Here is a 25167-nt window from a genome sequence, read left to right on the forward strand (position 1 = left end):
CGTCTTTGACATAAATGACTATACGGTCTTTTTGATGCTTGCTAGAAGTCCGTAAGCTCTCCACATGCTGTCGAGTCACCTCTATGCTACAGGCGACTGGATGTAATATTCTCCTTCTTGGGCACGAGGACATAGGAATCCCCGGACACCCTTTGGATTAGTCCCCGAAAGACTCTCAATCCCGAACTGCTGCTAGATACAGATGAAGCTGTCCACTAGCTGTCTTGATCGTCCGACCCTTCAACAGGTGCAATTTGGGCTACTGCAGGGTTGAGCAGTAAGTCATCTTTCCCTCCACTCAATATAAGTTGTGTCCCCAATCAAGTCCCTCATATTCGTGCCCGAGCTCTTCTTCCACAAATGCCCGAGCATATTTTTGGCGATGCGATGGCAGGCATAAAAGATTTCTTTGAGCTCATTAAAAACATGCTGAGCTGATGTGTGGTGTCCAAGAGAGTACTCTGACCGAAATTCTCCCACAGGTGACCCACAGCTAATGCTTCTTCCAGGTCTTCGATGTTCCTAAAGTGAAGAACGATATAACGGCGTCGTATGTACACTGAAGGCATATTGTAGGTTATGTAGGCATCAAAGTTATCCAAACACGGTGTTCCGACTCCGGTCCCAAGTGAGTTCGGAGTTATTAATAGCCAAGAACAGACATAGACCTGCTAGCGACCCGGCTAATTTTTCTCTTGTTCCATTTGAGTAAAACAACATCTTTCATATGGGGTGCTCCCCTCTGCAGTGAGGGATCTCTGTCGTCAAAAGGGCTGGGCCATGACTTGCTTATGACGGAGTTGCATGGCAGCAACTGAAACTGGCCAAGTCTACTGCCATGTGCTTCGCATATACAAGAAATGAGCCTGTCACTGCCACACCGATGATGCCTACTATCATTTCCTGATAGTCAAGTAAGAATGGCTTGATGAACGCAAAGCAGGTCCCCATCTCATGCTTTCGACAACATGGCGTGAAGGAACTCCCGCATATCAATGAATGGCGCGGCAAAAGACTTTTCAAACCAGTCAAGGACGCAATAGCGGGGCCAAGAGCCAAAGATGCAGACCGTGTCTCAGTGCTAGTGAAACTCGGTAAATTATGCGAAGATACGTCCTCTGCGAGTGACATCTGATACATGTGCGAAACTCAGCATTGTCTGGCTTGCCAGCGGCAGTTCGATAACCTGAATTTGTTTGCCGAGTGGAGGATATCTTCCGGCCGTGTATTCTAAACTCCCCATTTCCTCGTTTCGGTTGAGAGGTTCGACGGTCGATCAACAGCAGTGTTCCTGACGGACTGATGGCTCTGGGACATCATGCGCAAGATTCATTGATTGTATACAGTTCTGACCTCAAACAAAGTTGTGTGCTTGGAAAAGAAAAGTGTTTGTATCTTTTTTGATTACACGGTGAAGCTATTGGGGATATAGTAGCATAGCAAGACTTTCAAATATGATGTTTTGACTTGATAGCATCCATGTGAGACATATGATGAAGGCAAAGACAATACTCTCTTTATGTAGATCTAGGGAGCAATGGGTATGATAGTCGATAGATTCTGGAGAGGGGGAAGGTGGGATTTCGACCTAGATAATAGCTATCCTATAGTGAAAGCTGGCTACCTTGTAAGAATAATTCTACCCTGTGAATCATGGATTGAATGCCATTTCAAAGGTCAATATTTTAGAGGAATAGAACATATCATATTCACCCAAAAAGTCAGCGACATAGCTGGATTCGTCTTTCACCCTCGACTGGAATGCTGCAATTAGGGCTAATGCATTCCTAAGTCGTATTCCGTTCTATACGAGTATCCCACCCAATATACTTAACTTTCCGTCAATACGAGCAAGAATTTTCCAGAATACAAATGATCCATAGCGCATTACCCACCTTAGCATCTAATCCTAAATAAGCAAGGCCATGATCCATCCCCAAATTGAACCACCACGAACCGACCTTCAAAACAGGTTACAAGAGCAACCAAGTCCACAAGACCCAACACTAAGCCACCCAAACAGCACAAAGAAAAGACACAAAAACCAGCAAAAAAAAAAATAAAATAAAATAAAATAAAAGACAGAAATAAAAAACAAAGAGAACAAACACCACACGTGTCCCTCCCAAACCCCACACCCCAACCACCAACACAATCCCGAACCCTCGGAAACAAGCAAGTACCGAACCTCACAGGACCAAGGTGGGCCCTAACCCAAGATGCGGTACCGAACACCAGGGCAACTTTAAAACCTCACTCGCCATTATCAATCAATTGACCCAATGGAACCCGGATTTTACTTACTATTCGTGAGCCAGAAAAAAACACAATCTCTGGTACCGATCTCCATCCCAATCTCATCTCTCATCGGAAGGACCTGCCCACCGATCAGATCCGTGAACTGGTACGATCTTCCGGGTTTCCCGCACGAGAGTCAAGATTCGCTTCGAGTGGACTTTGGATTTTTATTGTCCCTTGTCGGATGTCCCGTGTATTGTGTGCTAAGAGAGAAAATTTTTGCTTCGGGGTTTGATAAAGCTTGACTCCGTGGAGAAGGATCTGAAACGAGGGTGTTTGTTCAATTATTTTTTTCTTTTTTTTTTCTTTTTTCTTTAATTTGTTTGTTTCCTTCTTTCAGCCTCAGCCTCAGCCTCATTGAGAATGTTTGCCTGGTTGCCTGTTTGCCCGTTTGCTACTGTTTCATTGAGTCTTTTTTTAGATATACCTTTCTTTGTTCGAGGTTATGCAGGGCACAGGGCACTCCGCGCGCCTATCTCTTTTCGTAGAAATCTACTACCTACATCATACATAGATTAAGATAAACTACATGCATACAAGGCGAGGCGCAGATCTCAAGGAGGTACAGTAAGTAAATCGTAAAGCTTAAGCCAGTACGGAGTACCATACACACAATTCCCATTATTCAGCGGAGCTAACTTCACGATCAAAGTGGACTGAATCAAGGATCTGCATCAGATTAAATTTCAGGATCGAGGCTACGTCAACCTCCCCGTTTCTTAATATCCAGATCCGATAAAGTGAAATATCTTGCGAGAAAGGGGCGGGAAAAAAGAAATTAGGTATCAAGATACTAGTATGATAGACTAGGGCAAATCCCAACACCCGAAGCCCCAAACGGAAACCCCATCGCGAACACGCTGACAGTGCCGATCATCGAATCCAAATCGTGAATCCCGCACAGACGAAACAATCCCTAGACCAAACTCAGCGATGAAAGCCGAAGAGCCGCTCGTTTGGGGCAGGTGCAGGAGAGACAAGGCGACTCGCTTCGACGTGGAATACGAGATTGTGTACAAATCATGAAGTCATGGACGGGATTTGGGATCTATACTGGGATTTCTTCCCGCTGCTGGACCCTGGACACGAGTGCAGTGGGGGGAATCTTTCTTGGGCTGGTGATTGATAATGGATACAGCGTAGATGAAGAGGGAGGGCTGAAGGATCCTGGAGATTCAGAATTCCCACTTTCAATCTCCCCAGCCGTCCGATTTTACTCATGGCAATGTAACGTGACCGTATCTTTTATGTGATAGGCTTCGCTTACAAGTGAAAAGAATGTGGGTCGTTCGGCTCGGGATTCAATTTGATATCATTTATTTTACTTTGAAGAACGGGATCAGATTTCAACTTCTTCCAATTGGGTATTGAGGTTAACCGGTCCGGTTCGGCCCACTCCAGGAGGTACCGTGTGAATGAACTCTTCGGCATTATGATACAGGAAATGAAAGGTCTTCAACCAAAGGTGGATTCGGTCCATGTCAAACGGAGGGAAAATAAAGTTCAACAATTAAGCCAGAAAACCCGCCGCCGTAAAAATCAGAAACCCCAACGCCTTGAACGCTCAACAAGAACACCGCTAGACAATCCGTGTATAGTATAATAAGAAACAAGATAATGACAGGAAAATAAGTGTAGGTATCAAACGAACAGATTCGTCCATGGGAAGGTAAAATTAGGAAAGAAAGAAGCATTGATCGAAAGATTGAGAACAGGCAAACTGTAGCCAGACGTGTCGTTACAGCTTGCTGAAATTAAGCATTAAGGCTTTTGATGGTGGACTTTCGCTTGGATCCGAACATAAACCCCATGAAGCTCTTTTTCCCAGACAGGTCGGAAGTTTCCATAGTGGACTGCCGGATGCGCCGCAGACTTTTCTTTCGCTTAACTTTTTGCTGGAAGTCAGGCTCGGCCACATCCCGTGGGTCCAAACTGCGGACGCTCTCTACCTCAGACCGGAGACTGCTGGACGAGTAGATGCTAGAGGAAGTGGAAGTTTTCTTCAGTGGCTGTCGAAGCGGGGTGGGGGCGCGAGTAAAACTGGAAATGCTATATGTGGAACCGGATCGTTCACGAGTGAAAGAGGGTGAGGAATAATATGGAGAAGGGCTTGCTGTACGAGATGGCGGGCAACTGGACTGCAATGGCAATCCATGCACAGATCTGGCACTCGAATGAGTGTAAGACATTGACCTCGTCCGAGAGTCGGGGCCAGCGCTGGTAGGGGCTTGACGGCTATGAAAGAACGGGAGACTAGCACTGCTCAAACTCTTGATCGATGGCGGACGGCGCAGAATATCTGTAGGGCGACGAGAGTGCATCTCGGAAGAGACCTTTTCAGACACCGCAGTTGCAGGGCGTGGGAAGGTCATCGAGTGATTAGGCAGTGTCATCGGAGAGGGCAGTTCAGACACCTCGACTGGTGAGCTGACGATAGGGCCCGATGCCACCATAGGTAGCCGCTCAAGATCGTGAGTGGTCAGATGCATGCTACCTCGTTTTAATGCTTCAGTCTTCGCGGAGTTTTGGTCACACTTGTTCCATAGTAAGGGCTGAGAGGCTGCTGCCCGGCGATGCGAGTACAATCCCTGAGCGCCACTCTCATTTGAATTATCCTTGGTAGTATTAGGTGTAGGAGTAGAGTCCTTAAAAGGGGAGGGTGAGTGTTCAGAGACTGGGCTGATTAGGATTAGATTAGGCTTTGCGATTGGTTCAACGATCTTGACCTGCTCTGCTACGAGCAGACCCGATTCCTCATCATCAGAATACATTGATGACGACGATATAGAGGTGAGAGACTGAGGTCTCGTCGACACCGGTGATTCCGACGGAACATATACACTTGGAGGCAAGAAGATTGGCGATTGCAGGGGAGATGTAGCGTCAGGGGACGGAAGCTCAATAATGACATCGTCATCATGTTCAAAAATGTACGAGTCTGCTACAAATGTCGTAGCACTGCTTCGTTTGATAGTGTCCATGGATACGGGGCGCGACGTTTTCCCAGAGGATGAATATGTAGGCAGTAACCGAGGAAAGCCGGGCCTCTCGATCTCCGACTCGTTGGTAGCAGGATTTGACGGTTCATAGTTCTCCACGGGAGAGAAAGCATTGTCATGTCCACCCATTTCGGACTCCGAGATATCCTCCTCGTCCGACTCGTACCGCCGTGGTAGATGCTGCTGGTTGATATAATCCAAACGAATGGGCCCTGCGGTGTCGTACATAGTTTCTTCGGCTGACGGTGTCTGGGATTCAGCAGGACCAAGCTGAAAGGAGATCAAGTTGATTATAAGAAAGAATGGCAAGTAGAAAGACAGTTAATGATCAAGTACGCGACAATGAGGCAGTAAGGACGGCGACGATGATAATGATAAATGTCACCGGATAAGAAGGATGATACACTCACGGTATCATCAACGATAACAAATGAGTGTGCGAACAAAAGCAGTAAAAAATCAACATAGAAGGACCATAGACGAAAGTAGGGGGAGGGTCGCAGGTGAGGAAAGACAAGAACGTCAAAGAGTGAGACGGATATAGGTGAGATATAACCAAGAGCAGACAATCATCCTTTTCTTTTCCCTTTTTCCTCCTTCTCCTGTCCCACACGGGTTGGTATGCTCTAAAAAGAAGTGGATCCCCTTGTCTCTGAAGGTTTGCCCAGGGAGGAGTGGAAAAATAGCCACCCTCGATGCCATGAGATCACACAACCTTCGGAGGACGGACCACGCACTCCATTGATCTCCACCGGGCGGACTATCCGTTGGTATTGAGTGTAAACGGAAGAAGTGGAGAGGGAGAGCGAGTGAGAGAAGTGCCTCTGGTACAAGGAAAAAGCCGTGCACACGTGGAGTCACCTGCGAAAAAGGGATTTTTTGGGTATTTTTTTATTTTCTATTTTTTTGGTATTTTTATTTCTTTTGCTCTTCCCAATACTTGTTCTACTAAATGATTTATTTTATTCTCTATAGAGCATAGATTAGAAGAAGAAAAAAAAAATCTATACAGTATTTTACAGTAATGCATTTTATTTGATTTGATTTGATTTTATTTTCTTAATTTCCCTTACCGGTTCTCTCCTGCAAGCCGACAAGTGGACCGGTGCCTCAGGATATCACCTCAGGTTTAACCCTTGCATTTGCAGAGTTCTTGACTAACACCCGGACCAACCCTCCATTGGTGACAAGAACAAAATACCAGAAATAGCTGGAACTCAACACGAGAGTACTGCCGCGGGAATAAACTCGGTTATCTCCTGCCGGCGTAGCGCGTTACAATTCAACGCCATCCGGGCACAAATGAATAATGAAGGGGAAACTGACCGGGGGAACTGGTGTAATTTTAGCTTTCTGTCCTGCTTTACACGACACCCTGGTTCGTACCTTGGGAAGCGGAGGTAATCTTAACAAAAAAAAATGAAAAGAAAAAAATAAATAAAAGGAAAAGGAAAAGGAAAAGGACAAAACCCAATGACAAGAGGTTCGAGTCGGGGAAGAATTGACGTATCAACGTGAGCTGTCGACAGGTGAGGTCAATGCAGTGACCATGGATGGACGGAGCTTCTTTTTAGGGCCAACAAGTTTGGCGGCAACATCTAGATTACCTGAGTATTACTTAGTGGAGATCATGTGCGTCTTCCCCTTTCGACGGTTTAAACCGTTTTGCAGCCAAATTTTCTAGTCGTCCTCTTGCCGATCGACGATTGAGATATGGTATGACTGTTCATTGGATGCGCCAGGGGGGAAGTTCTCTGCCGAAAGATTACTGAGGGACCATGTGGAATACGACCTCCTCCCATGGAACGGGCAGAATTTTCTATTTAATCTATCGTCATGGTCTGATACTCTATGGATATGGTTTAATATACTTCTTCTCCATAGAATATGTTGTTGTCGGTACTATATCATGGACTATCGAGAATGCTTCAGGGCAAACGTCTGTGCTGGGGTGGTTTCGTCTCCTGTCCTAAGCCACATGGGGTAGCATTCCGTGAGAAACTAAGTAACTTAGATTGCCTTAGATTCTTGTTTGGCCGTTTGTTATTGATAGAGACCGGAAATGTGAATCAAGTGATGACGCCCCACTAACACAAGTGGGGAAATGTTGCAGCAAATAAAAGAGAGAAAAAAAGAGAAAAAGAAAGCAGGCAGGCAACTCTTCGATTACTCAGATCGAAGCCAAAAAGAACAAGAAATGGAATTTTCTCAAACAATAGTCAACAACCTTCGCCATGACCACCCTCCGATCACCCACAATTCTCATGTATCAAAAAGTCAAAGGACTCCTCCTGAATGGGGACAGAACCAGAGAAAATCACCTCCAAGGACCACCCACTAAGGGAAAGCTGCCAAGATCTCCGTTGCTGCACCACGGTGGAGCATCTCTAACTCAAACACACCATTTCGAGCATTAACCCCAAAGGATGCACACTAGTTTGCTCTTCCCGCCTTGGAGTTCATTCACCTTAACAATCCATGGAAATTGTTAGTCAGGTAATACAACCAAGGCCTGTTTTCCTCCCCATGGTGTGTGTACGAGGATCGAAGAGCGAGAGAGAAAATTCTCCGATTAGCCCAACAAATAGGAGATTTTATCCATCACGCCCACAGCAATAGACCAGAACCTCCCTACTGTTTTACTCGAACCCTTGCAGTCGCTCACGGACGGTGTGTCGGTCTGTAACCAGAGGGAGAATTTCCCCCACAACCTGCTCTTCGGATATGGGATCCGAAGGGAACCGGGCTCAATGGTTCGTGAAGTTAAAAAGGAATCAATATTCCTATATATATCACCATGATACATCGTGGGTGGTTGACAGCTTCACCGACTTTCGAAACTCTATACAACATCTTGACATGCAATAATTCCTTAGGGCACGGAGACGAGAATTACCCGATTCGGCAATCTAAGACAGTAGGAGGCTGGTCCCCATGATCGTCGTCACCACTGCATAACCAATCCTCTGATCTTCATAAAATTAGACAAGCATAAACCACGGGACAATAATCAGTAAATAAATAAAGAAATAAAAAAAATAAAAGCAAGTGCGGCAGGTTCAACGCCCCCCGTTGAACTGCAGGAACACGATTTTGTTGCAAGGTGAAACAACCCCGAAGGCGCATGGACCAAGGCAGACATACACCATGGTTTCGTTTCTTTTTTTCGCGTTCTTATCGGCTGAACGGGAGATATTTCGGAGCTACAAACTTTATGTCCGGATCGAGGAACAGCCCCCGGATTGAGATCGTAGTATACATACATGTGGCTGGATTATTGAGCATGGAGCGACATCCATGATGCGAGCTCTTTCTCGGAACCCTGTACGGAGGGGAAGCTGCAAGTATGACTGCGTGGTTACACGTATGTAGGTGTGTAGCACCACGTACGTGCCGTCCAGCATCGACCGGGCAGACTCGACTTTCACTAGAGTCGTACAGACATGCTTCTCCCTTGCGTTGGACTTTATCGAGTCTCTCGAGTCCAGCCCGCCAGATTGTCCTACTCTACAGCAATTACAGCCTGATGCGGCAAAGATCGCCAGCAGAACTGCCTAACCATCAGCAAGATGCCTAAGCAAGATGTAGTTTAGACTTTCCCAAATCACTTGAATCAGTAAATAGTGACGGTGATATACGTATCATCTGCATAATGATATCGTGGCGTTGTCCCCAGCCATCACCAACCTGCCAGCTTCCCCAGACGCTCAGATGGAGGCGAAACTCAGATACAAATTGATAGGCATCTCAGCAACCAGGTAGGATACGAAAGAAGGAGGTAGAGAGCCAACGCGGTAGGTACAAGATACCGTCTTTTCGGCACCAGGATGAGAAATAAAACTCATCGGTAAACTTTCTTCCCCTCCACGGCTTACGATTCTCCATGCCAACCCCACTTCTCGTCAGGCCTTGTAATATCCTGGCCAAAAGCCTCAACTTCCGTTGACTCACGGCAACTCTTTTCTTCAACGTCAGCTTCTCCACTATCCCTACCCTTCGTTGTCTGGTGACAACTCTGGAACTCAACACTTGCTACCGTTCGGACTTGGCTGGAGTAGATACGTCGTCGTAGGGATTCATCGAGCATCCATCTACCAATTATCAGACGGCCGAGAGATTAGCGTAATAACTCAGCATCAAGGCTGCAACCTCGGGATGGCCTACTCAAGTTGAGCTCTTATTTTACAAAAGTATGCTTACATTTACATAGCGATCATCACAAGTCATTTGCATACCCTGTCCTATAGACTCAAGCTATTAATGAGGTAATCAAAGGAAATAAGGCCAGAGACAAGCCAGTAAAACCCGCAATAATCGCCACATCTCACCCTACAAATCGCATACATAACTCACGGCACATAGTAAACGCTAATGCGATAAGCCCTGTACCCCAGTTGATAACCGAACCACATTATGGGCAATGCAAATGTACGCGCTCCTCGATATGCAGGACTAGACGGAAGCCAAGTCTAGAGTCAGGCAGAAGGCACCGAAGGTGGCGGCATGACAGGTACCCGAGGGCACAAATCCCGAGAGGCGCTACGGGTTCTTCCACCGTTTTTTTCGTTCATGATTAGTAGATAGATATCAAGGATGGAGAAAGGGCAAGGCAGAGAATGCATCTATGGTATGATGGTGCAGAATAGTGACAAGGGGGTAAAAGCCGAGTCAATGCCGAGATTACCCTAGACAGGGAGCGGGAAACGCGTACCCTTCATACTGACGGCGACGAGGGAGGGAATTCTTTGTAGGCATTGTTCGCGGACCCTACATTTCTGTTAAGGATAGGGATTGTAGGGTATAGAATGCAGGCATGGATGGGGGAAGTAAAGATTCCTTTGCTCCGGTTCCATTGCCTGGTGTCAATATTAGTCTGTGTGTGATGTGATGGGATATGTAGGGCCAAGAGTCAGGAAATTATCCTGACAGCGATGATCCTACCGCATACAGCATGATATGAGGAGATCATCTTCTCTGGAGGATCCGTCCCGTCTTCTTTTCTTCATCGAGCTAAGACGGTCTTGCCCTAATCCCGGACAGCCGAAAAGCAGCGCCATGGCCATGGAAGATAAACTCCGACGAGGCAACTACTTACAAATTTGCCTTGTTTTGGCTGACCGACTTTCTTGCAAGGTGACTCTGCAATTAATAATAGAAAACTTCTCATGCTAGTTATCTTACCAGCAGCACTAAAACGGCGACTTGTCCGAATAGGAAATGGACGGACCTAAGTTAACGAAAAGCCATATGATCTGATCTTCACCGCGGTGGGGACATAATAACGGTGTTTACCCAGGCAATAGGAATCGCACCATTGGGGGAGTGGCAACTGTCATATCCACTGTCGTTTCTCTCTTAGTGCACTCGCTGAGCAAAACTCTGACAATTTGTTCTCGGAGCGGGTTGGAGCGACTCCAAAATTCCATGAGAAAGAACTTCACGTGATTGATTATTAGGGGTACGTCCTTTTCCGCTCCGGGACACGCACCCAGCGTTCCAAAGTGCTCCTCCGTAGGGACCAGAGCATCACTTTTCCACGCTTCCTACAAGCGCCATAATACACGCATTATGGCCAGTTTGCATTACGCTTTGCTTTTTCTAGATCACACTGCTTCTGTATTAGCCATCGCGCTCTTTCATGCTTATCATCGCATATACTATCACAGTACTCCTACTGTTATCCATCAGTGAAGTTACTTGGTTGTCTTGAGAGACTTGACGATCTCTTTAAATCCCTCAAGAGTCACCCTACGTAACTCTGTCAGTCCCGTTCAACACTCGAGTCAATTTTCATGCGTCCCGTGCAAAACAGGAAATCAGCCGCCTCAGGGTATGCATATTGTACAGGTATCAGGGCATCAAGTCCCTGGTTCTCTTTCCATCCAAGGTCCACTGCGACTATAACAAGAAGCAGCCTCCGTATGTCGATGTGCCCAAACTTCGTGGTGAGACGAATGTTTGCAGTATCCTTGACATCTCTTACATCTAGATCGATGTCTTCAACAATGAGCAGCTGCTATACAATCTCTGTACGCCCATCGCGAGCGGCTAACAAAAGAGCATGCATCCACGGTTGTCTTTCGAAACCAAATACACGCCCTTGACCGCAAGAAGGCACCCGTCTCTGAAGCTGTCGTGGTTAATAAAAGGCGTCTGTGTGTTTGTATCACTATCATCTGGTGACCGTCCGGAGTCGTCGCGGTTAAGCTCCACCCCGTTCGTCGCGAGGAGAGCCATGACGACGGACTCATGTCTGTTTTTGAGTCTACCCATAGTAGGGGCGATCGTTAGTACTCGTCATCTTGAGCATTGGGGTCGACATAATCGTGGCTGAAGTTAATTTCATCTGCTCCCCATCAGACGGTCCGTACACGCACCAGGGCGCTCAGTGCACGATCACCCAATTCAGCGTCACATCCGGCCTCATTCGGAAAGGGAAAAGTCGCCAAGATGTCATATCATATCCAGGTACCGGATCCACCAAATGGAAAAGACGGGGGATTTCTTGCGCGAAGTCCATAAACAAACTTTGACTGCAAGACATCTTGGAAGGAGAGTTTCAAGTGCCAATAGTATCCAAAATTATTGACTTCAACCATGGTCCGCTGGAATGATTAGACTAGACAGTCCGTTACTCCGTGTACTCCGTTTGTGGAAGATTCAAGACAGATAGTGTTCTCCGAGACTTCGGAAGCAATTTAAAAATCAATAGTCCTTCGAGGCTCTCCACTACATATCCACCTCGCAGAAAATGGGACTTGCTATAAATAAACTCTGGGAAAATGGGAGAAAGAGCCCTAAAGTGCGAGATGTCACATATATGATCTGATCTGTATAAATCAAACCTTGGTTCTCATGGCATTGAACCATTGACTTATAAGTGTGTGTGATAATTAACCACTCATTTTACGTGGCAGCTGCCCTTACATAACGTATTGAAGTGTGTTCTTGGTATAAGTTCAAGTTGTTCAAGCTTACACGTAGTTGTGGATGGTTCTCTTGTAGATTCGTTCGTCGGTGGACTCTGGGCTCTAGCATTGTGGAATGAAACTATAGCTTACTTGATAGGCGGCACCTCCTTATTCCCTTCATCTCCGGCCTTTCTGTGGAGAGTAAAAACCCACCTGAAAAGCATCTTGTCCGCCCCATCCCCGCGAGATATTCGGTGTCGCCAGCACAAACCCAAAAGGGAAACCATGGTATCAGAAGATGCCACCATATCAACTCTCCGAATCACCTTATACTTCCGATATTCTTCTATAAAAAAGACTGATAGACGGCAAATACCACATAACCCCTTGCATTTGATCTCGGGTAATCTTGTTATCAACCATCGTTTATACGGAAGCATGATGAGGCGGCGTAACTCTACCATTACCCTGGATAAACATCACATTTCTGCACATTTTCACACCGAGCCCTCCTTTACCACTGATCACTGCACTTTGCATCCTTCAGTATACCTTGAAGGCCCCCCTAACTCTTTTAGAAACCAGTTGCGCATTCACCCTACGATGAGAATGGACTCGCTAGCTACACTATGCAGCTATTCCAATACAGTTGCACATGTAAATCATCCCACATTCAAGCCCTTCAAGTTCTCTATCCTAACAAGTAACCTTTGACTCATTGATCTCCATATGCCCTATGCTACTCTAGCTCATTCACATCATACACCATATCCTATCTTATCACTCTGACTTCCAAAGCTCTCCCCAACCTCACAAATTTCCTCATTCAACAAGCTCACCACGACCCTACAGCAACTCTCAGACTCTTGAATTCAATTTCAATTCCAGAATAACCCTGTTACCCCTTAATAGACGTCCATACTAGAAGAAATACAATGTCTCTCGGTACGTTGATATTCTAATCTGATACTCGGTCAAGCTTCTAGGCCATAGTCTTTCTACCTCCGTTTCTGCTTTTTTTTATATAGTTCTCCTCTTTCTCTTTTTTTAATGTTGTAGTATTCAATCTTTTTGGATATATTTTCAGAGTTAGCGTATATATACGGTCTGTTTGGAAGACTAGCGTATGATCTAGCATCTGCCAATATTTAGAGAAATATATATCAGCAGGGTGCGACTGCGACCATTCACAGTATTGAAGTGTTTCTCTATCAAATGTGTTGTATATTAAAGAGGTCGGAAGAGGAAGTTAGTATTTGGTTCTGTTTTGTGATGACTATGAATATATCTACTATCCTGAGCTTGTGTACTTCGGAGGATCTTTTCTATGATGAATTTTGAGAAATATTGAATGTCTGACATGATTGCAATATGTACCTATAGTAGGACCCTGTCTCTCTCTTATGGTGAGGATCTACGACTATATAAGTTATTCCATACATCAGTGGGCTCTTACATGGACTTGCTTGGATGCATATCCTACAATACGGATAATAAATATTGGGGGATTCTTCAGCATGTAGACCTAACTACAAGTGCTTGGAAATGGAAATTTCAGCATATATTTCAGCAAGTATAGCAAATATATATACATTAGCAATAATATCGAAACATTTTTCTGTTCATCTGGTAAAAGAAAACACACATGACCATGATTACATTTAAGTTTAGCTGGCATCTATAAAACTTCACAATGGTGTAAAAAAGACATTGATGGAGGAAAAGAAAATGAAGAAGAAAGGACGGGTGCAACCAGCAGCACCCGGCAGAAGACGTGATAATGAAGGTAGAATACAGACCGGAAACAATCGGGGCAACTTAGGTCATTGCGACGCGTTCCCAGGCAGAAGAGAACCCTTCACACATTAGCTGGAAGCTGGTAGTACACATTCGTATGCAGCAAAGCGACATTGACGTGCATCATGGTCGCGAAGTGAAGGCGACCAATATCATAATGGTCATACATTAAACAGATAGAACATTGAGCACCAAATTAAACGGTTGAAGTATGCAAGTCGAGAAGTATCTCGTTCTTGGTGTCTTTCGCCATGACCTGGCAAAAGATCTAATCAGAACTAGAACGGGACCAAAGCGGATATAACTCTTGGAACGAGGTTCTGCTGGCCCTCCCGTGGATCCTCTCAAGGTATGATTATACCAAGCGGATCGCTCCATAGGTCGTGCCAATGTCATTCCAAAACGCCAAAGAGATATTATAAGCTTAGGCCTTGCGGGAGCGGGTGACGGGGCCGTTGGAGCGGCCAGAAGCGGTCGCTGCTCCGTTCGACTTAGCGCTACCATTGGCTGCGCTTCCGTTGGCAGAAGGAACGACCTCCATCTTGGCCATATCGATAACAGCCTGTCTGCCAGTGTTACGACGGGGACGGCCGGTCTTGGCAGCCTTGTTGTAGGTAGCGATGTAGAAGGAGATGAACAAAAACAGGTAGGAGCTAAGGATGGCCATTCCGGCGAAGGCAGCGAATTCCTCTCCAGCACACTTGCCCATGTTGGGTGCCCAGGGGAAGTAGGTGGACGAGAAGTAGGTGTAGGATGCGAAGTAGACGAAGCCTGATGTCTGATTAGCGGTGGTCCCTTCCGAACTTCAACAGCCATGTTACTTACCAAGATCGATAACGAACTGGATGATCTGAAGACGGGTGATCCATTCCTTCCACCAGATACGGATGCCACGGGCGCTCTGGAAGTAGTACCAGTACATGACAACGTGGACCAAAAGGTTAATGGTGATAGGAACCCATTGGACGGCAGTCAAACCAATAAGTTGGGTGTAGCAGAGGAGAGCGGTGGCACCGTGGTGATAGGTATGGAGGAAGGTCAAAGGCTTCTTCTTGAGGAACAGGAAGACGGTGTCGAGGAGTTCCAGGTACTTGGTCAGGTAGTTGAGCTATTTGCGCGTCAGCCTTCTCATCGCTGGTCTAATTTGATCATCATCGCAGCACTAACATAGTACAAAACAATCAGGGGCTGAGTCCATCCACCCTGGTGGTCGCAAATGGCGAAGAAGATTCCATTTCTCCAGATGGTGGGCAGAAGCTGCTCGATGAAAAGGGCCAGCAGAGTCGCGCTGATCGCGGTCAAGTAGAAGTTGTGGATCATGAACAAGGCGTTGAGCTTGAGGGCAGGGAAATTCTTCATGACCATACGACCTCCAAAGATCACGATGTAGTAGGTGACAAGCATCGCGGCGGTTTCCCGGAATCCGGACATGGGGGTCTGTCCCTCAACAAACTTGAACTCGCTGGCAGGATAGCCCACGACCTTCTCGAAAGCCTGGTCGAAGATGGGCCAGAGGTGGATGCCAAAGGGCCGATCAATTGTCGGACGGGGCACATTCTGTAGGAATTCGAGCGCCATTGTGAATGGGGAGGCCGAAACACGAAGATCGAGCGAATATAAGACCTAACAACAGCACTATGCTAGAACAGTCGTTGACAAAAAGAAGAAAAAGAAAAGCCCTGACTACAGATGCTTTTCTCTCCTCCGGAATGCTGCAAGGCAACCTGTCAAAACAGTACAAGGAATGACAAGAAGGGGAAAGGAAAAGGGAGCGCAAGAGAAGAAAGAGAAGAGAGAGGAGGATATTAAAGGGATAGAAACGAAAAGAAGAAGAAAATGTCGACTGGGGTTGGGATGCAGAGACGAGACAAGGAGGTGGAGAGGAAAAGCGAAGAAAGAGCAGGCGCAAGGAGATTCGATTCTTCTCCGCGTGTCGTTTTTTTCTGGTTGGGTCCCTTTTTGGTTTCGCCGGCACGTCCGCAGGGTTCAGCCAATCAGGGGACGGGCCTCGGTCTTGATAAAAAGGGGCGGCTGTTCATTAGGGCCTGCGGATCATGTGCCTTCCCGTGGTTCCGGAATCCGTTTTCAGGCATCGACTGCTTCCATGGTCTATCCGGGTAGATTGCCTTAATTTCCTAGAACTACCGATGATGATCATATTCTGATTGCACGGTGCTTGGGGTACAATATGGACAGAGCGTGACTTTATTTGTTCAGAACCATTGGCAATTCCAGATAGAACAGACAGCGAACAGACCACATTGATTTTCACATGCACATACTTGAGTAGAATCCGTGGTTACTGCTAGTCCCAGGCAGTCCGATGGAGTCCAATTTCACCTCCCTCAGATCTACCAATTAGGGTCCGCCAAGTCATGGGAGCTCAATAATAGATGACCTACTATGTGGTACTAGTCCCACTGACATCCATCTCCTAATTACCCGCCGCAATTTCTTGACGTGCACATGGGAACTACTTTTCCTGGACCACATTGCTTAGATCTACGTTGGGTATTATTTTTTTGTGGCATTTTTATTGAATGTGATTGAATATTTAATCTGACAGAAAGATTCATCCTGGTATAAACGTTGGTGAACAAGTTGGTAAATAAACAACTATATACATTTCATCATGACTATTTGATATATAATTTCACGCCATAGTACAGGATGGTCCAGTGTATATTCATCTGACTTTTACAGTTCATCAAGACAACCTTTTATCTCACGGATCAAATTAGAATTTTTTCTTTTTATATATATATTGTACTAAAAATTAGACTGAAGTCGAGTTGTTGACATGGTATACGATAGACAAACAATATATAGTGCATGCGCGACATAGACATCGTGCAGTAGACTGTTGGCATGGACAAAGAGTTAAAAGAACTCTATTTTAGGGGAACAACCCCGCACGGCATCTACATTCTAACGAGCTCGGTCTCTCCTGAGCTCTCAGAAATATATCGAGTTTGATGCTTATAGAGAAGATACTCAATAAAAATACGTCATATATAACGATATCATCAAACTATCTAAGAAAAGACCAAAGCTCATATCCTACACCCGGACAACCTGCGCAGATTCCTGGAGCAACTCACTGCCAACCTTGAGTTCCAAGGGTTTGCCTAACAGCTCCGGAGCCTTCTTGATGAGATCCTGGAAGTAAGGTGCTGCCCGGTGCTTGTCCAACGCAGCTTGGTTCACATATCTAATAATGTCGTTAGCAATAGGAATTGAAGAAAAGACAACTAACAGACAGCTGAAGGATGGACCAACCTCTCAACGACAATGATCTCTTCCTTCTTGGCATCGGCATAAGCATAGTATACCAGAGTCTCGGGCTCGTGTTCTTGCACGTTCCGGGTGATGTTGGCCAGTTCAGCGGCGAGCTATACGGCGAACAGGATCATTAGCCTTGATTTTCATGTTCCAACTGAAGTGCCGCTCATCTTGATCATAAGTGCTTTATGTTGGATCAGATGGCCACTGTTGATAGGTACCAACATCGTCAAACTTTCCCTCCTTGGGAGTAAGGATAGCAATCTGGTTGATAACCGCGGACGCCATTTTATTGGTTAAAGCCGTGATGAGGAAGATGGGCCAGGAAAATAGACACACTTCTGAAGTAGTAAGGTAGGATAAGTTGATAAGAGAGACCTTGAGTCTATCCCTAGATCTTGACCTAAATACCTCGCTAGTACCTCGGTATGCCGAGAATGATGATGAAATCGTTGCTGATAAATGGTTGGGTTCAAGGGCAGATTATTAATCGTAGATCCACTGCACTCAACAAAAGTCTCCGAAGGTTAAGGATAAGAACAAGCGGAGGACATAGTTGACTCAACCAGTGTAGATATTTATGTAGTGATGTGCTTGCAACTGATGTCATTCTTGATTGTCAACGATCTTATCTCGAGTCACCCAGGTTGTCGCCTCAGGCATCACGATATGTGCCGGGCCAGAACACTGTCGCTATCGTTGGTCTCCCAGTTTACAGGTAGGTTAACTGGGGAATTCGAACCTCTTCATGAGGAATATCTTATCAGATCCTCGACATTTCAATTTGGCTAATTCGGGAGCCAAGTATAATATCCCACTGTCGTGAACTTTCGCCCTAGCATTATTACTATCGCACAAAGTACAATTCGACCTTCGTTGCTATGTATATACTCGATAGCCTGGTCTCCCCCTCGGAACCATAGAGGAAAACTATAGTATATAGTTTTAAATTATACAAACGTACGATAATCTGAATCATGGTCTGGAAGACTGTTCTTGACAGGGACAATGTAATGAGAATTGCATTACGCAATCCTTTATGGAAGAGTGACGAATGAAACTGCTTAAGTCGATTGGTAGAATACACCTACATACTTTCTCTTATCTCAACTTTAGTGGTAAGTGTCAATTCTTTGAGCATTTGAATCGATTGTTGTAAGCCCCAATGATAGAGGCTCTCAAGAATTGACCATGTTAGAATGTTGGGTGCTAATCCTGAGGCTGTTATCCAAGGATGGAAGAACCGGAATAGTCGAACCAATCACCACCCGGAATTAACACGACTATGTTTTAACCAATCAAGACCAAGAAATACAAATCACGAGCCGGAACGAGCGAATGACAGCGATCGTAGCCTCAGGCCACCATCGGGCGTGAACGGGAGCCGCCAAAGGAATCGATGACGGACGACCGCTTTCGCAACCTGAGGCACCCACCGCCTCACACCACCCGCAAAATCCTAGCGCAGCCGTCCTTGTCCTCTGACTTCAACCTCGTCCACACCTTGCCCATCCTCCTCTCCTCTCACCACGTCAATTCGCCCGCGTCTCCATTCCAACCCCCCTCACAATGTCGCCCGTCTCTGTCTTCCGTGTCGCGACCCGCGCCGTCCGCCCTGCCAGCCTCTTCAGAGCTCCTCAATTGCCCCGGGCCCGCCTGCAGACCCCGGTTGCTCTCGCTATCAACCGTCCTGCCTTCAGCACCTCTTCCAAGCGTCTCGGCGGTCACCACGAGGATGAGACATACGAGGAGTTCTCTGCCAGGTATGCCAGCCCAACCAGCCAGCCATTGAGCCTGCGACGAGCCGAGAGCGAGCCTCGAACAACGACAGCAGGGGCTCGATCCGGTTGGCCGTAATCTCCTGATGCCTGCTGTCGGAATCTATGGCCGAGAGAAAAAGAAAAAGGAAAATAAAAAAAGGGCCTCCATTCCCACTAACGCTTGCAACGCAATAGATTCGAGAAGGAATTCGACGGTGTCCAGGATGTCTTCGAGCTCCAGGTAAGCCAGGCTTCTCTCGCACAGAGATCATTCCACATATGGCCCTTACCCACTTGGTTCTCGGTTTTATAATCATCCAGCCTGCCATTGGCAGATTGATCCACACCACCATACGTATCTATATTACATGTGAGATAAGTTAATGCTGATGTAATGTTTGCTATGAATCCAGCGCAACCTGAACAACTGCTTTGCCTACGATCTCGTCCCTTCCGTTGAGGTCCTCTCCGCCGCTCTCAGGGCCGCTCGCCGCGTCAACGACTTCCCCACCGCTGTCCGTGTCTTCGAGGGTGCGCATCCCCATATCTTCCCCTGCATTTTGTCATGACTCTGTGAAACAGTCATAAACTCACACGGCTCGTCCGAATAGGTATCAAGGCCAAGGTCGAGACCCAGGACCAGTACAAGCAATACCTTGAGGCCCTCGAGGGTCTCCGCCAGGAACTCGGCGTTGCTCTCCGTGAAGAGCTCTACCCCGGCGAGCAGTAAATAATCGACCATAGTCTCGTCATACCAAATCACTTTTTTTGTCCCACTGTGCCAGTCGATTAGATAGGAAAGCTGTATACATACTCTAGAATGCAGTTGGTGGAGGTGTCCCCCGTGTCTCTGTGATGGGTTTGATCTATCCCCATCTTCCGACCGGAGCCCTACTGTCCGGGGGTTTGAATGGAGGTGCACACGTGCTTTTCTATACCAGTGCTACTATTACTATAAATCTTGTGAGCATTTGATTGTACTCTGTATTATTGGAGATAGTGAAAATTCATGGGGTTGTTTTGATGTCCACTGGAAGTATAGCATATGTGCCTAATGGTCATGATGTACACACTTTTCGTGTCGTTCAAAACACATCTGTCAATATGCAGATGTTAACGACGAACTAGATGGTGGTATGGCAAACGAGATAACGAAAGAGAAAAGATGCGCCAGTTTAATGTTTCCTCGTCACAAGAAGACCAGTTTGAAATGTCGTGAAATATATAGGTACAACAAAGGCCGGCAGCAACTCGATCAAGATAGCACAACGCGGCTAGATATCAAATATGGAGTATTTTAGGGTAAATATGGGAATGAAAATCGAATAAAAAAGACCATGACCGATCCTTTCAACGCCGCCAGGATTTTAAGAGAAACAAGTCAAAGTGCTTAGGGTCGTCAATGCTGAGTATGCGATGTACAATGGAAGAAACCAGTCGTGATAGTCGCGCACTGAGGTCGTTAGATGTCGGATAACGGGACGTTCTCGTGCCCGAGGCGAACTCGCTGAGTCCCAAGTCTGATAATATACAGATCCATCAAGAGAAACCATGCCCGTTCGCTGCAGCTGACGCAGCCTATCCTGTGTAGAGACTGGATGGTTGCGGACTCGCTGCGAGCGCTTCCCGAAAATGTAAGAGGACGTTACAAAAGATTAATGGGTTCCGACATGTTTGAAGTAGCTCGGCCGACAATCTTCCTTGGCCAGGAATGGCTCGCCAGCGTAGAACTTGCCTGGAGTGCAGCCAGAGCACTTGGGTGAGTTGGGGCAGTTGTAGTAAGGGATATGGTTGTATCCAATGTCGCGGAACCTGTCATGAGTAACCCAGTCAGCGTGGGCAGAAAGTGCAATATGGGGCTGATTTACGTACCAATGAACCTTCGCCGCATCTGCGAACAAACCTAGACCAATCGAGTGCACAGGAGCATCGCCCCATCGTTCATAGTAAAAGCCGCCCGCGCGATCCAAATGATTGAAGTAAGCAGAATACTTTTCTCCCCTGAAAAACTCCATATCACCGATCTCAAAGTTGGACCAGAAGTGGCAAGTAGAGTATCCATTTGCAGCATTAGTGTGCTCTGGTCGCAATTGGTCGTCCGTCAACCAGTCCAGCATATTGTTGTCGGACAGATAAGTAGGGTTCGCGGCAAGGAACTTCTTCGTCTCTGGCCAGAGAGTGGGGATACTCTGGGGAGCGTCGAAAAGGTTGATGGTGAAACCGTATGTTATGTTGCGGTCCTCTACGAATCGGAAGACATCATAATCAACGTCACAGAAAAACTGAACCTTGGGCTCGACACGCCAGTAGTAACGGTAATTCTTAAGGGCCGGGTGCTGATAGAAGAGGCCGCTGTTCCAGCGGCACATTTGATGGTAGGATATCTTATCGCTATACTGAATGCCCTGCTCCTTCAGCACCTCGGCGGATTCGCGGAAGAGGTCCATGTTGATCCAATCGGGGACATCCCAGTGTTCCTTCGGTACTTGTTCTGAGTATAGTTAGACCGACCGTCCAATGTATATAATTTTGATTCTGCATACCATATTGGCACTTCGCCTTGGTTAGCGCTTGCGTGCGCTTCTTGAACTCCTCTGTGAACGGCTTGTCGTTGAAGAAAATCCAGGGGTAATTAAATTTGCTGTTCCACGTCCGTTCCAAATCGCGCATTGTCGGAATCAACTCCTCGAGCTCCTCGTTCCGGACGAGAGAGATGAGCGCCGCGTTCGTCCGGGCGGAGTTGGCACTGTCGGGGGAATAATCGTTCTCGTCGGCTCGCCATAAATGTCCTTCGGGTTCACCGGTCGCTGTGAAGAAGAAGTTGTACTGTCAGCCTCGGATATGCACGGTACGCATAATATAAGACAACCAAGGAGAGGTGGAAGGGAAAACATACGCTCCTTGAGGGGGTCGTTTTGTATGCCGGTATACTCCCCTTTGGGCCCCTTACTAATGATGCTAGTAGGACCATTGTTCATTTTAAAGATCAGGAAGAGGATGAGAATGATGCATGACGCACCCAGCATGCGAATGGGTCTTGCGACAGCCATCTTGACTTTGACTGAGTGCGAAACGGCAGCAAGCAAGAGGCAGGAAGAAGGGAGAAAAGATAATGAATATAGAGTTGGTATAGGAGAGACTTCGCTGGAGGTCTCGATGCCGCCTTTCCCTCAAAAGGGTCTAGCGTGGCGACTCAAACAACACGTCAACTGCCGCCGCCAATCAATACAAAAGCCGCGTAACCCTCCCTCTAAAGCTGTCGCAATTCTCCCGACTTGCCCCCTTTCCTTGTCTTGGGCAATGGGGAATCTGTGCGTTAGCTGCTGGCTTAGTTCTGCAGATAACCCCTCCCACCAAGCGGCATGGCCATTCCCGCCAGCATTAGTGCGCTAACTGACGAGTTGGTTGCGACCGTCGCCAAAGTTGATAAAGGAACTCCCCGTTTCAAAATCCTGAAACGTCGTACCGAAGATACTCTTAGAGCAAATGCTCATGTCCGTACGGACCAGTTTGCGGTTGCGAACCAGCTAGAGGGACTCCAAGAAAAGTTCCAGGTTCTCAATAAAGATGACTTAGCAGACGCTCTCCGCGTCCGTCTCACGGAGTTAAATGAACACAAGAACTCATGTTTCCCTGAGATCCTATCGTTATTGTTGCAGCTTGCTGATCGCCCTGCTCAGCTGTCAAAGGTAGATCGCCTTGAGAGTATAAAGAAGCCTCAAGAGCGTGTGGAATCCCTATCTTGGACGGAGTTAGATGTTTCTGGAACCGCGTATTGTGAGGAGGATATATGGGAATCTGTAGACTTCGGCGCTGGATCCTCCGAGGATGACCTCTCGTCCGTATCAAGCGATAGCTATCAGGGACGATCTTTGCCTCAAACCTCCATAGCCCTAGAAGAGGACTACGTGATTCCAGAAGACCTATTTTCTTCAGGAGAAGATGAAGACCTTGTGGTTTCGATCAAAAGCGCCCAATTCTGGCGAAATAAAACCAGTACCGATACTGAGCAGCATGGAGGCAAACCCTCGCAAGTTCTCACAGAGCTTCAGATTGTAAGAGAGACAATATTCATGCTACAAGGCCTACCTACCTCCTTATTCTGGCGTCATCATGAAAGCGTTGAGGTAGATCGAAAATACTCGCTGGCGCATTTATCAAGTGAAACGCTATCTTCATTACTACGTTCATTTTGCTCCATTGGGTCAAAAATAGACATTTTACGACGATACAATCAAGTCCCGCGGGTTATTCCTTACCTGCAGACTTTCCACCGGGGCATTGAAGATCGCCTGCGCGAGTTTGACAGGTTCTTATCTAATGTGCAGGCACAGTACCTATCGCAATCCAGAACTATTGCTGTCAGTCTTCTGCAGCTATACGAGAGCGTTCTCCGTGAATCAAAGCTGCTTCTTTTGTTAGCAGAAATTGTATCTAATCTCAGACATGATGCATCGGATAGCCCAGTACGTTGTCTTGATCTCCTCTACGACTCCGTCTGCATGACGCAAGCTACCGGTGACGAGAATGAGTTCAAGTTCCTGGCTCAACTGTTTTTTTCGTGCTTCGAGACCTATGCACGCCCAATTCGCCTTTGGATGGAAAAGGGAGAGTTGGAGGAGACTGTGCAAGGCTCCTTTTTCATTCGCGATAACCGCAATAATGACCTAGACCTACGAACCTTATGGCATGGATGGTATACATTGGATGAATCGGCATGGATTTCAAGTGCACCGAAATTCGTCCAACCTGTCGCTCGCAAGATTTTCGTCGCAGGCAAAAGCATGGTCTTTTTACGACATTTGGATGTATCAGGGGACGATGCACACGCAAGAAAGAGCTCATTAACGCTTGGAGATGTGTTCCCGGAAGACTCTGCTTCCGTTTACATGCCGTTCTCGGCATTGCTCGACTCAGCCTTCGGGCGAATAGTGGACGAGAACCACTCCTTCACATCATCACTATTGCGAAGAGAGCTTGATCAGCAGTGTGGGCTATGGATCTCCCTTCAGGCGCTGGAACATATCTACCATTGCAAAGACATGAGCGTATACGGACCCATCGACCATAAAATCTTCGACCTTATCGACCGAGGCAGAGGAGCCTGGGACGACCGCTATCTGCTCACCGAACTCGCCCAGAGCGCATTCAGCACTTTACCATTCATTGACCCATCTAGAGTAATAGTTCGATCATCCAAAGACCCCACCAACAAAGCACACACCCACAGTCGCTCTGTCAAACTCCTCCAAGCCATCTCATTCGACTACGTCCTCCCCTGGCCCGTAGCCAATATCATCACGAAAGACGCCATCCTAAGCTACCAACGCCTCTCGACATTCCTCATGCAAATCCGCAGAGCGAAACACACAATCGTAAAACAACGCCTACAATACTCACCCGAAATCTACGAAGCCAGAAAGAACGCCCAGGCCTACGCCCTGCGACATAACATGCTCTGGTTCCTCAACACACTATACAGCCACATGACCGACTTCGTCATCTCAACTACCACTAACTCACTCCGCAAAGACCTCTCGGCCTGCAATGACGTCGACACAATGGTGTCCGTCCACCAATCTTACATGTCCTCATTGGAAGACCAATGCCTTCTCTCCCAAAACCTAGTCCCCCTTTACGAAGCGATCATCTCCCTCCTCGACCTCTGTGTCTCCTTCTCCGATCTCCAATCTACTCGCTATACCCAGACCAAGTCTGCCCAGAAAGAATACGGGCAGGACAAAGACCAGAGCGATGAAGAGGAAGACGAAGACGAAGACGATGAGCCTGAACACGACGAGAAACAGACACCAGTTCACGAAACACAATACTTACAGCAAGTGAAAACAACCCAGGATCAGTTCAATCAACTTGTCGGTTTCCTGGCCGCTGGATTGAAGGGTGTGGGTCGTGCTAATGCGCAGGTTAGCTGGGAGATTTTAGCTGAGAGGTTGGAGTGGAGGAAGGAGCGGACGGCGGATCATGTATGAGTACTGTTTTCTGGATTATGATAATGATTACCATGGCTGTGTTTTGCTTTTTATCGTAATATTCTCTTTGAGTGAGATTCTCGGCTTGATAAAAGTCACGGGAAAACAAAAGTCCTTCGAATAGGATGAA

The 25167-nt window shown here is 46.8% G+C and overlaps 8 protein-coding genes across 8 annotated transcripts; 2 read left to right on the plus strand and 6 right to left on the minus strand.

Annotated features, from left to right (window-relative positions):
* Positions 1–1843: 1843 nt before the first annotated feature.
* F9C07_1581842 (uncharacterized protein) lies at positions 1844–2514 on the minus strand. The gene is made up of 2 exons (XM_071508226.1): positions 2305–2514; positions 1844–2252 (listed from the first exon to the last, which is right to left on the minus strand). The coding sequence occupies exons 1-2, from the start codon at positions 2366–2368 to the stop codon at positions 1897–1899; spliced, it is 420 nt and encodes a 139-aa protein (XP_071366611.1). The 5' UTR covers positions 2369–2514; the 3' UTR covers positions 1844–1896.
* Positions 2515–4052: 1538 nt separating this feature from the next.
* Positions 4053–5525, minus strand: F9C07_10564 (uncharacterized protein; the record flags this gene model as incomplete). The annotated part of the gene is made up of 1 exon (XM_041286024.1): positions 4053–5525. The coding sequence occupies one exon, from the start codon at positions 5523–5525 to the stop codon at positions 4053–4055; it is 1473 nt and encodes a 490-aa protein (XP_041146603.1).
* A 5533-nt stretch (positions 5526–11058) lies between these two features.
* On the minus strand, positions 11059–11534 carry F9C07_2233008 (uncharacterized protein; the record flags this gene model as incomplete). Its single annotated transcript, XM_041286027.2, has 2 exons — positions 11059–11294; positions 11351–11534. 2 exons carry the CDS (start codon positions 11532–11534, stop codon positions 11059–11061), a joined length of 420 nt encoding a protein of 139 aa, XP_041146604.2.
* A 1762-nt stretch (positions 11535–13296) lies between these two features.
* On the minus strand, positions 13297–15986 carry F9C07_2283833 (GNS1/SUR4 family-domain-containing protein). Its single transcript, XM_041292238.2, has 3 exons — positions 15173–15986; positions 14831–15113; positions 13297–14776 (listed from the first exon to the last, which is right to left on the minus strand). Exons 1-3 carry the CDS (start codon positions 15581–15583, stop codon positions 14430–14432), a joined length of 1041 nt encoding a protein of 346 aa, XP_041146605.1. The 5' UTR covers positions 15584–15986; the 3' UTR covers positions 13297–14429.
* Positions 15987–17065: 1079 nt separating this feature from the next.
* Positions 17066–17575, minus strand: F9C07_10562 (antibiotic biosynthesis monooxygenase family protein; the record flags this gene model as incomplete). Its single annotated transcript, XM_041292239.1, has 3 exons — positions 17066–17216; positions 17285–17397; positions 17513–17575. The coding sequence occupies 3 exons, from the start codon at positions 17573–17575 to the stop codon at positions 17066–17068; spliced, it is 327 nt and encodes a 108-aa protein (XP_041146606.1).
* A 1165-nt stretch (positions 17576–18740) lies between these two features.
* F9C07_2283835 (putative cytochrome c oxidase subunit VA) lies at positions 18741–20084 on the plus strand. The gene is made up of 4 exons (XM_041292243.2): positions 18741–19050; positions 19243–19288; positions 19461–19578; positions 19659–20084. The coding sequence occupies exons 1-4, from the start codon at positions 18857–18859 to the stop codon at positions 19775–19777; spliced, it is 477 nt and encodes a 158-aa protein (XP_041146607.1). The 5' UTR covers positions 18741–18856; the 3' UTR covers positions 19778–20084.
* Positions 20085–22178, minus strand: F9C07_2159089 (glycolipid 2-alpha-mannosyltransferase-domain-containing protein). Its single transcript, XM_041292240.2, has 4 exons — positions 21944–22178; positions 21591–21854; positions 20920–21538; positions 20085–20859 (listed from the first exon to the last, which is right to left on the minus strand). Exons 1-4 carry the CDS (start codon positions 22095–22097, stop codon positions 20703–20705), a joined length of 1194 nt encoding a protein of 397 aa, XP_041146608.1. The 5' UTR covers positions 22098–22178; the 3' UTR covers positions 20085–20702.
* F9C07_2283837 (putative gamma-tubulin complex component GCP5) lies at positions 22179–25167 on the plus strand. The gene has a single exon (XM_041286019.2). It carries the CDS (start codon positions 22410–22412, stop codon positions 25035–25037), a length of 2628 nt encoding a protein of 875 aa, XP_041146609.1. The 5' UTR covers positions 22179–22409; the 3' UTR covers positions 25038–25167.

Source organism: Aspergillus flavus, chromosome 4 (genome assembly GCF_009017415.1).
Source record: "Aspergillus flavus chromosome 4, complete sequence".
In the NCBI taxonomy this organism is placed as follows: Eukaryota; Fungi; Ascomycota; class Eurotiomycetes; order Eurotiales; family Aspergillaceae; genus Aspergillus; species Aspergillus flavus.

Bases quoted from the DNA above. Each gene is read 5' to 3' on its own strand.
- F9C07_2283837 (XM_041286019.2), top strand. From the start codon at position 22,410: ATGGCCATTCCCGCCAGCATTAGTGCGCTAACTGACGAGTTGGTTGCG.
- F9C07_1581842 (XM_071508226.1), bottom strand. From the start codon at position 2,368: ATGAGAGATGAGATTGGGATGGAGATCGGTACCAGAGATTGTGTTTTT. The intron at 2,253-2,304 runs GTAAGTAAAATC...ATGGCGAGTGAG, and splicing joins TTTTTTCTGGCTCACGAATA to GTTTTAAAGTTGCCCTGGTG.
- F9C07_2283835 (XM_041292243.2), top strand. From the start codon at position 18,857: ATGTCGCCCGTCTCTGTCTTCCGTGTCGCGACCCGCGCCGTCCGCCCT. The intron at 19,051-19,242 runs GTATGCCAGCCC...GCAACGCAATAG, and splicing joins TACGAGGAGTTCTCTGCCAG to ATTCGAGAAGGAATTCGACG. The intron at 19,289-19,460 runs GTAAGCCAGGCT...CTATGAATCCAG, and splicing joins AGGATGTCTTCGAGCTCCAG to CGCAACCTGAACAACTGCTT.
- F9C07_2159089 (XM_041292240.2), bottom strand. From the start codon at position 22,097: ATGGCTGTCGCAAGACCCATTCGCATGCTGGGTGCGTCATGCATCATT. The intron at 21,539-21,590 runs GTATGCAGAATC...AACTATACTCAG, and splicing joins CAAGGCGAAGTGCCAATATG to AACAAGTACCGAAGGAACAC. The intron at 20,860-20,919 runs GTACGTAAATCA...TACTCATGACAG, and splicing joins GATGCGGCGAAGGTTCATTG to GTTCCGCGACATTGGATACA.
- F9C07_2283833 (XM_041292238.2), bottom strand. From the start codon at position 15,583: ATGGCGCTCGAATTCCTACAGAATGTGCCCCGTCCGACAATTGATCGG. The intron at 15,114-15,172 runs GTTAGTGCTGCG...ACGCGCAAATAG, and splicing joins CCCTGATTGTTTTGTACTAT to CTCAACTACCTGACCAAGTA. The intron at 14,777-14,830 runs GTAAGTAACATG...ATCAGACATCAG, and splicing joins CCAGTTCGTTATCGATCTTG to GCTTCGTCTACTTCGCATCC.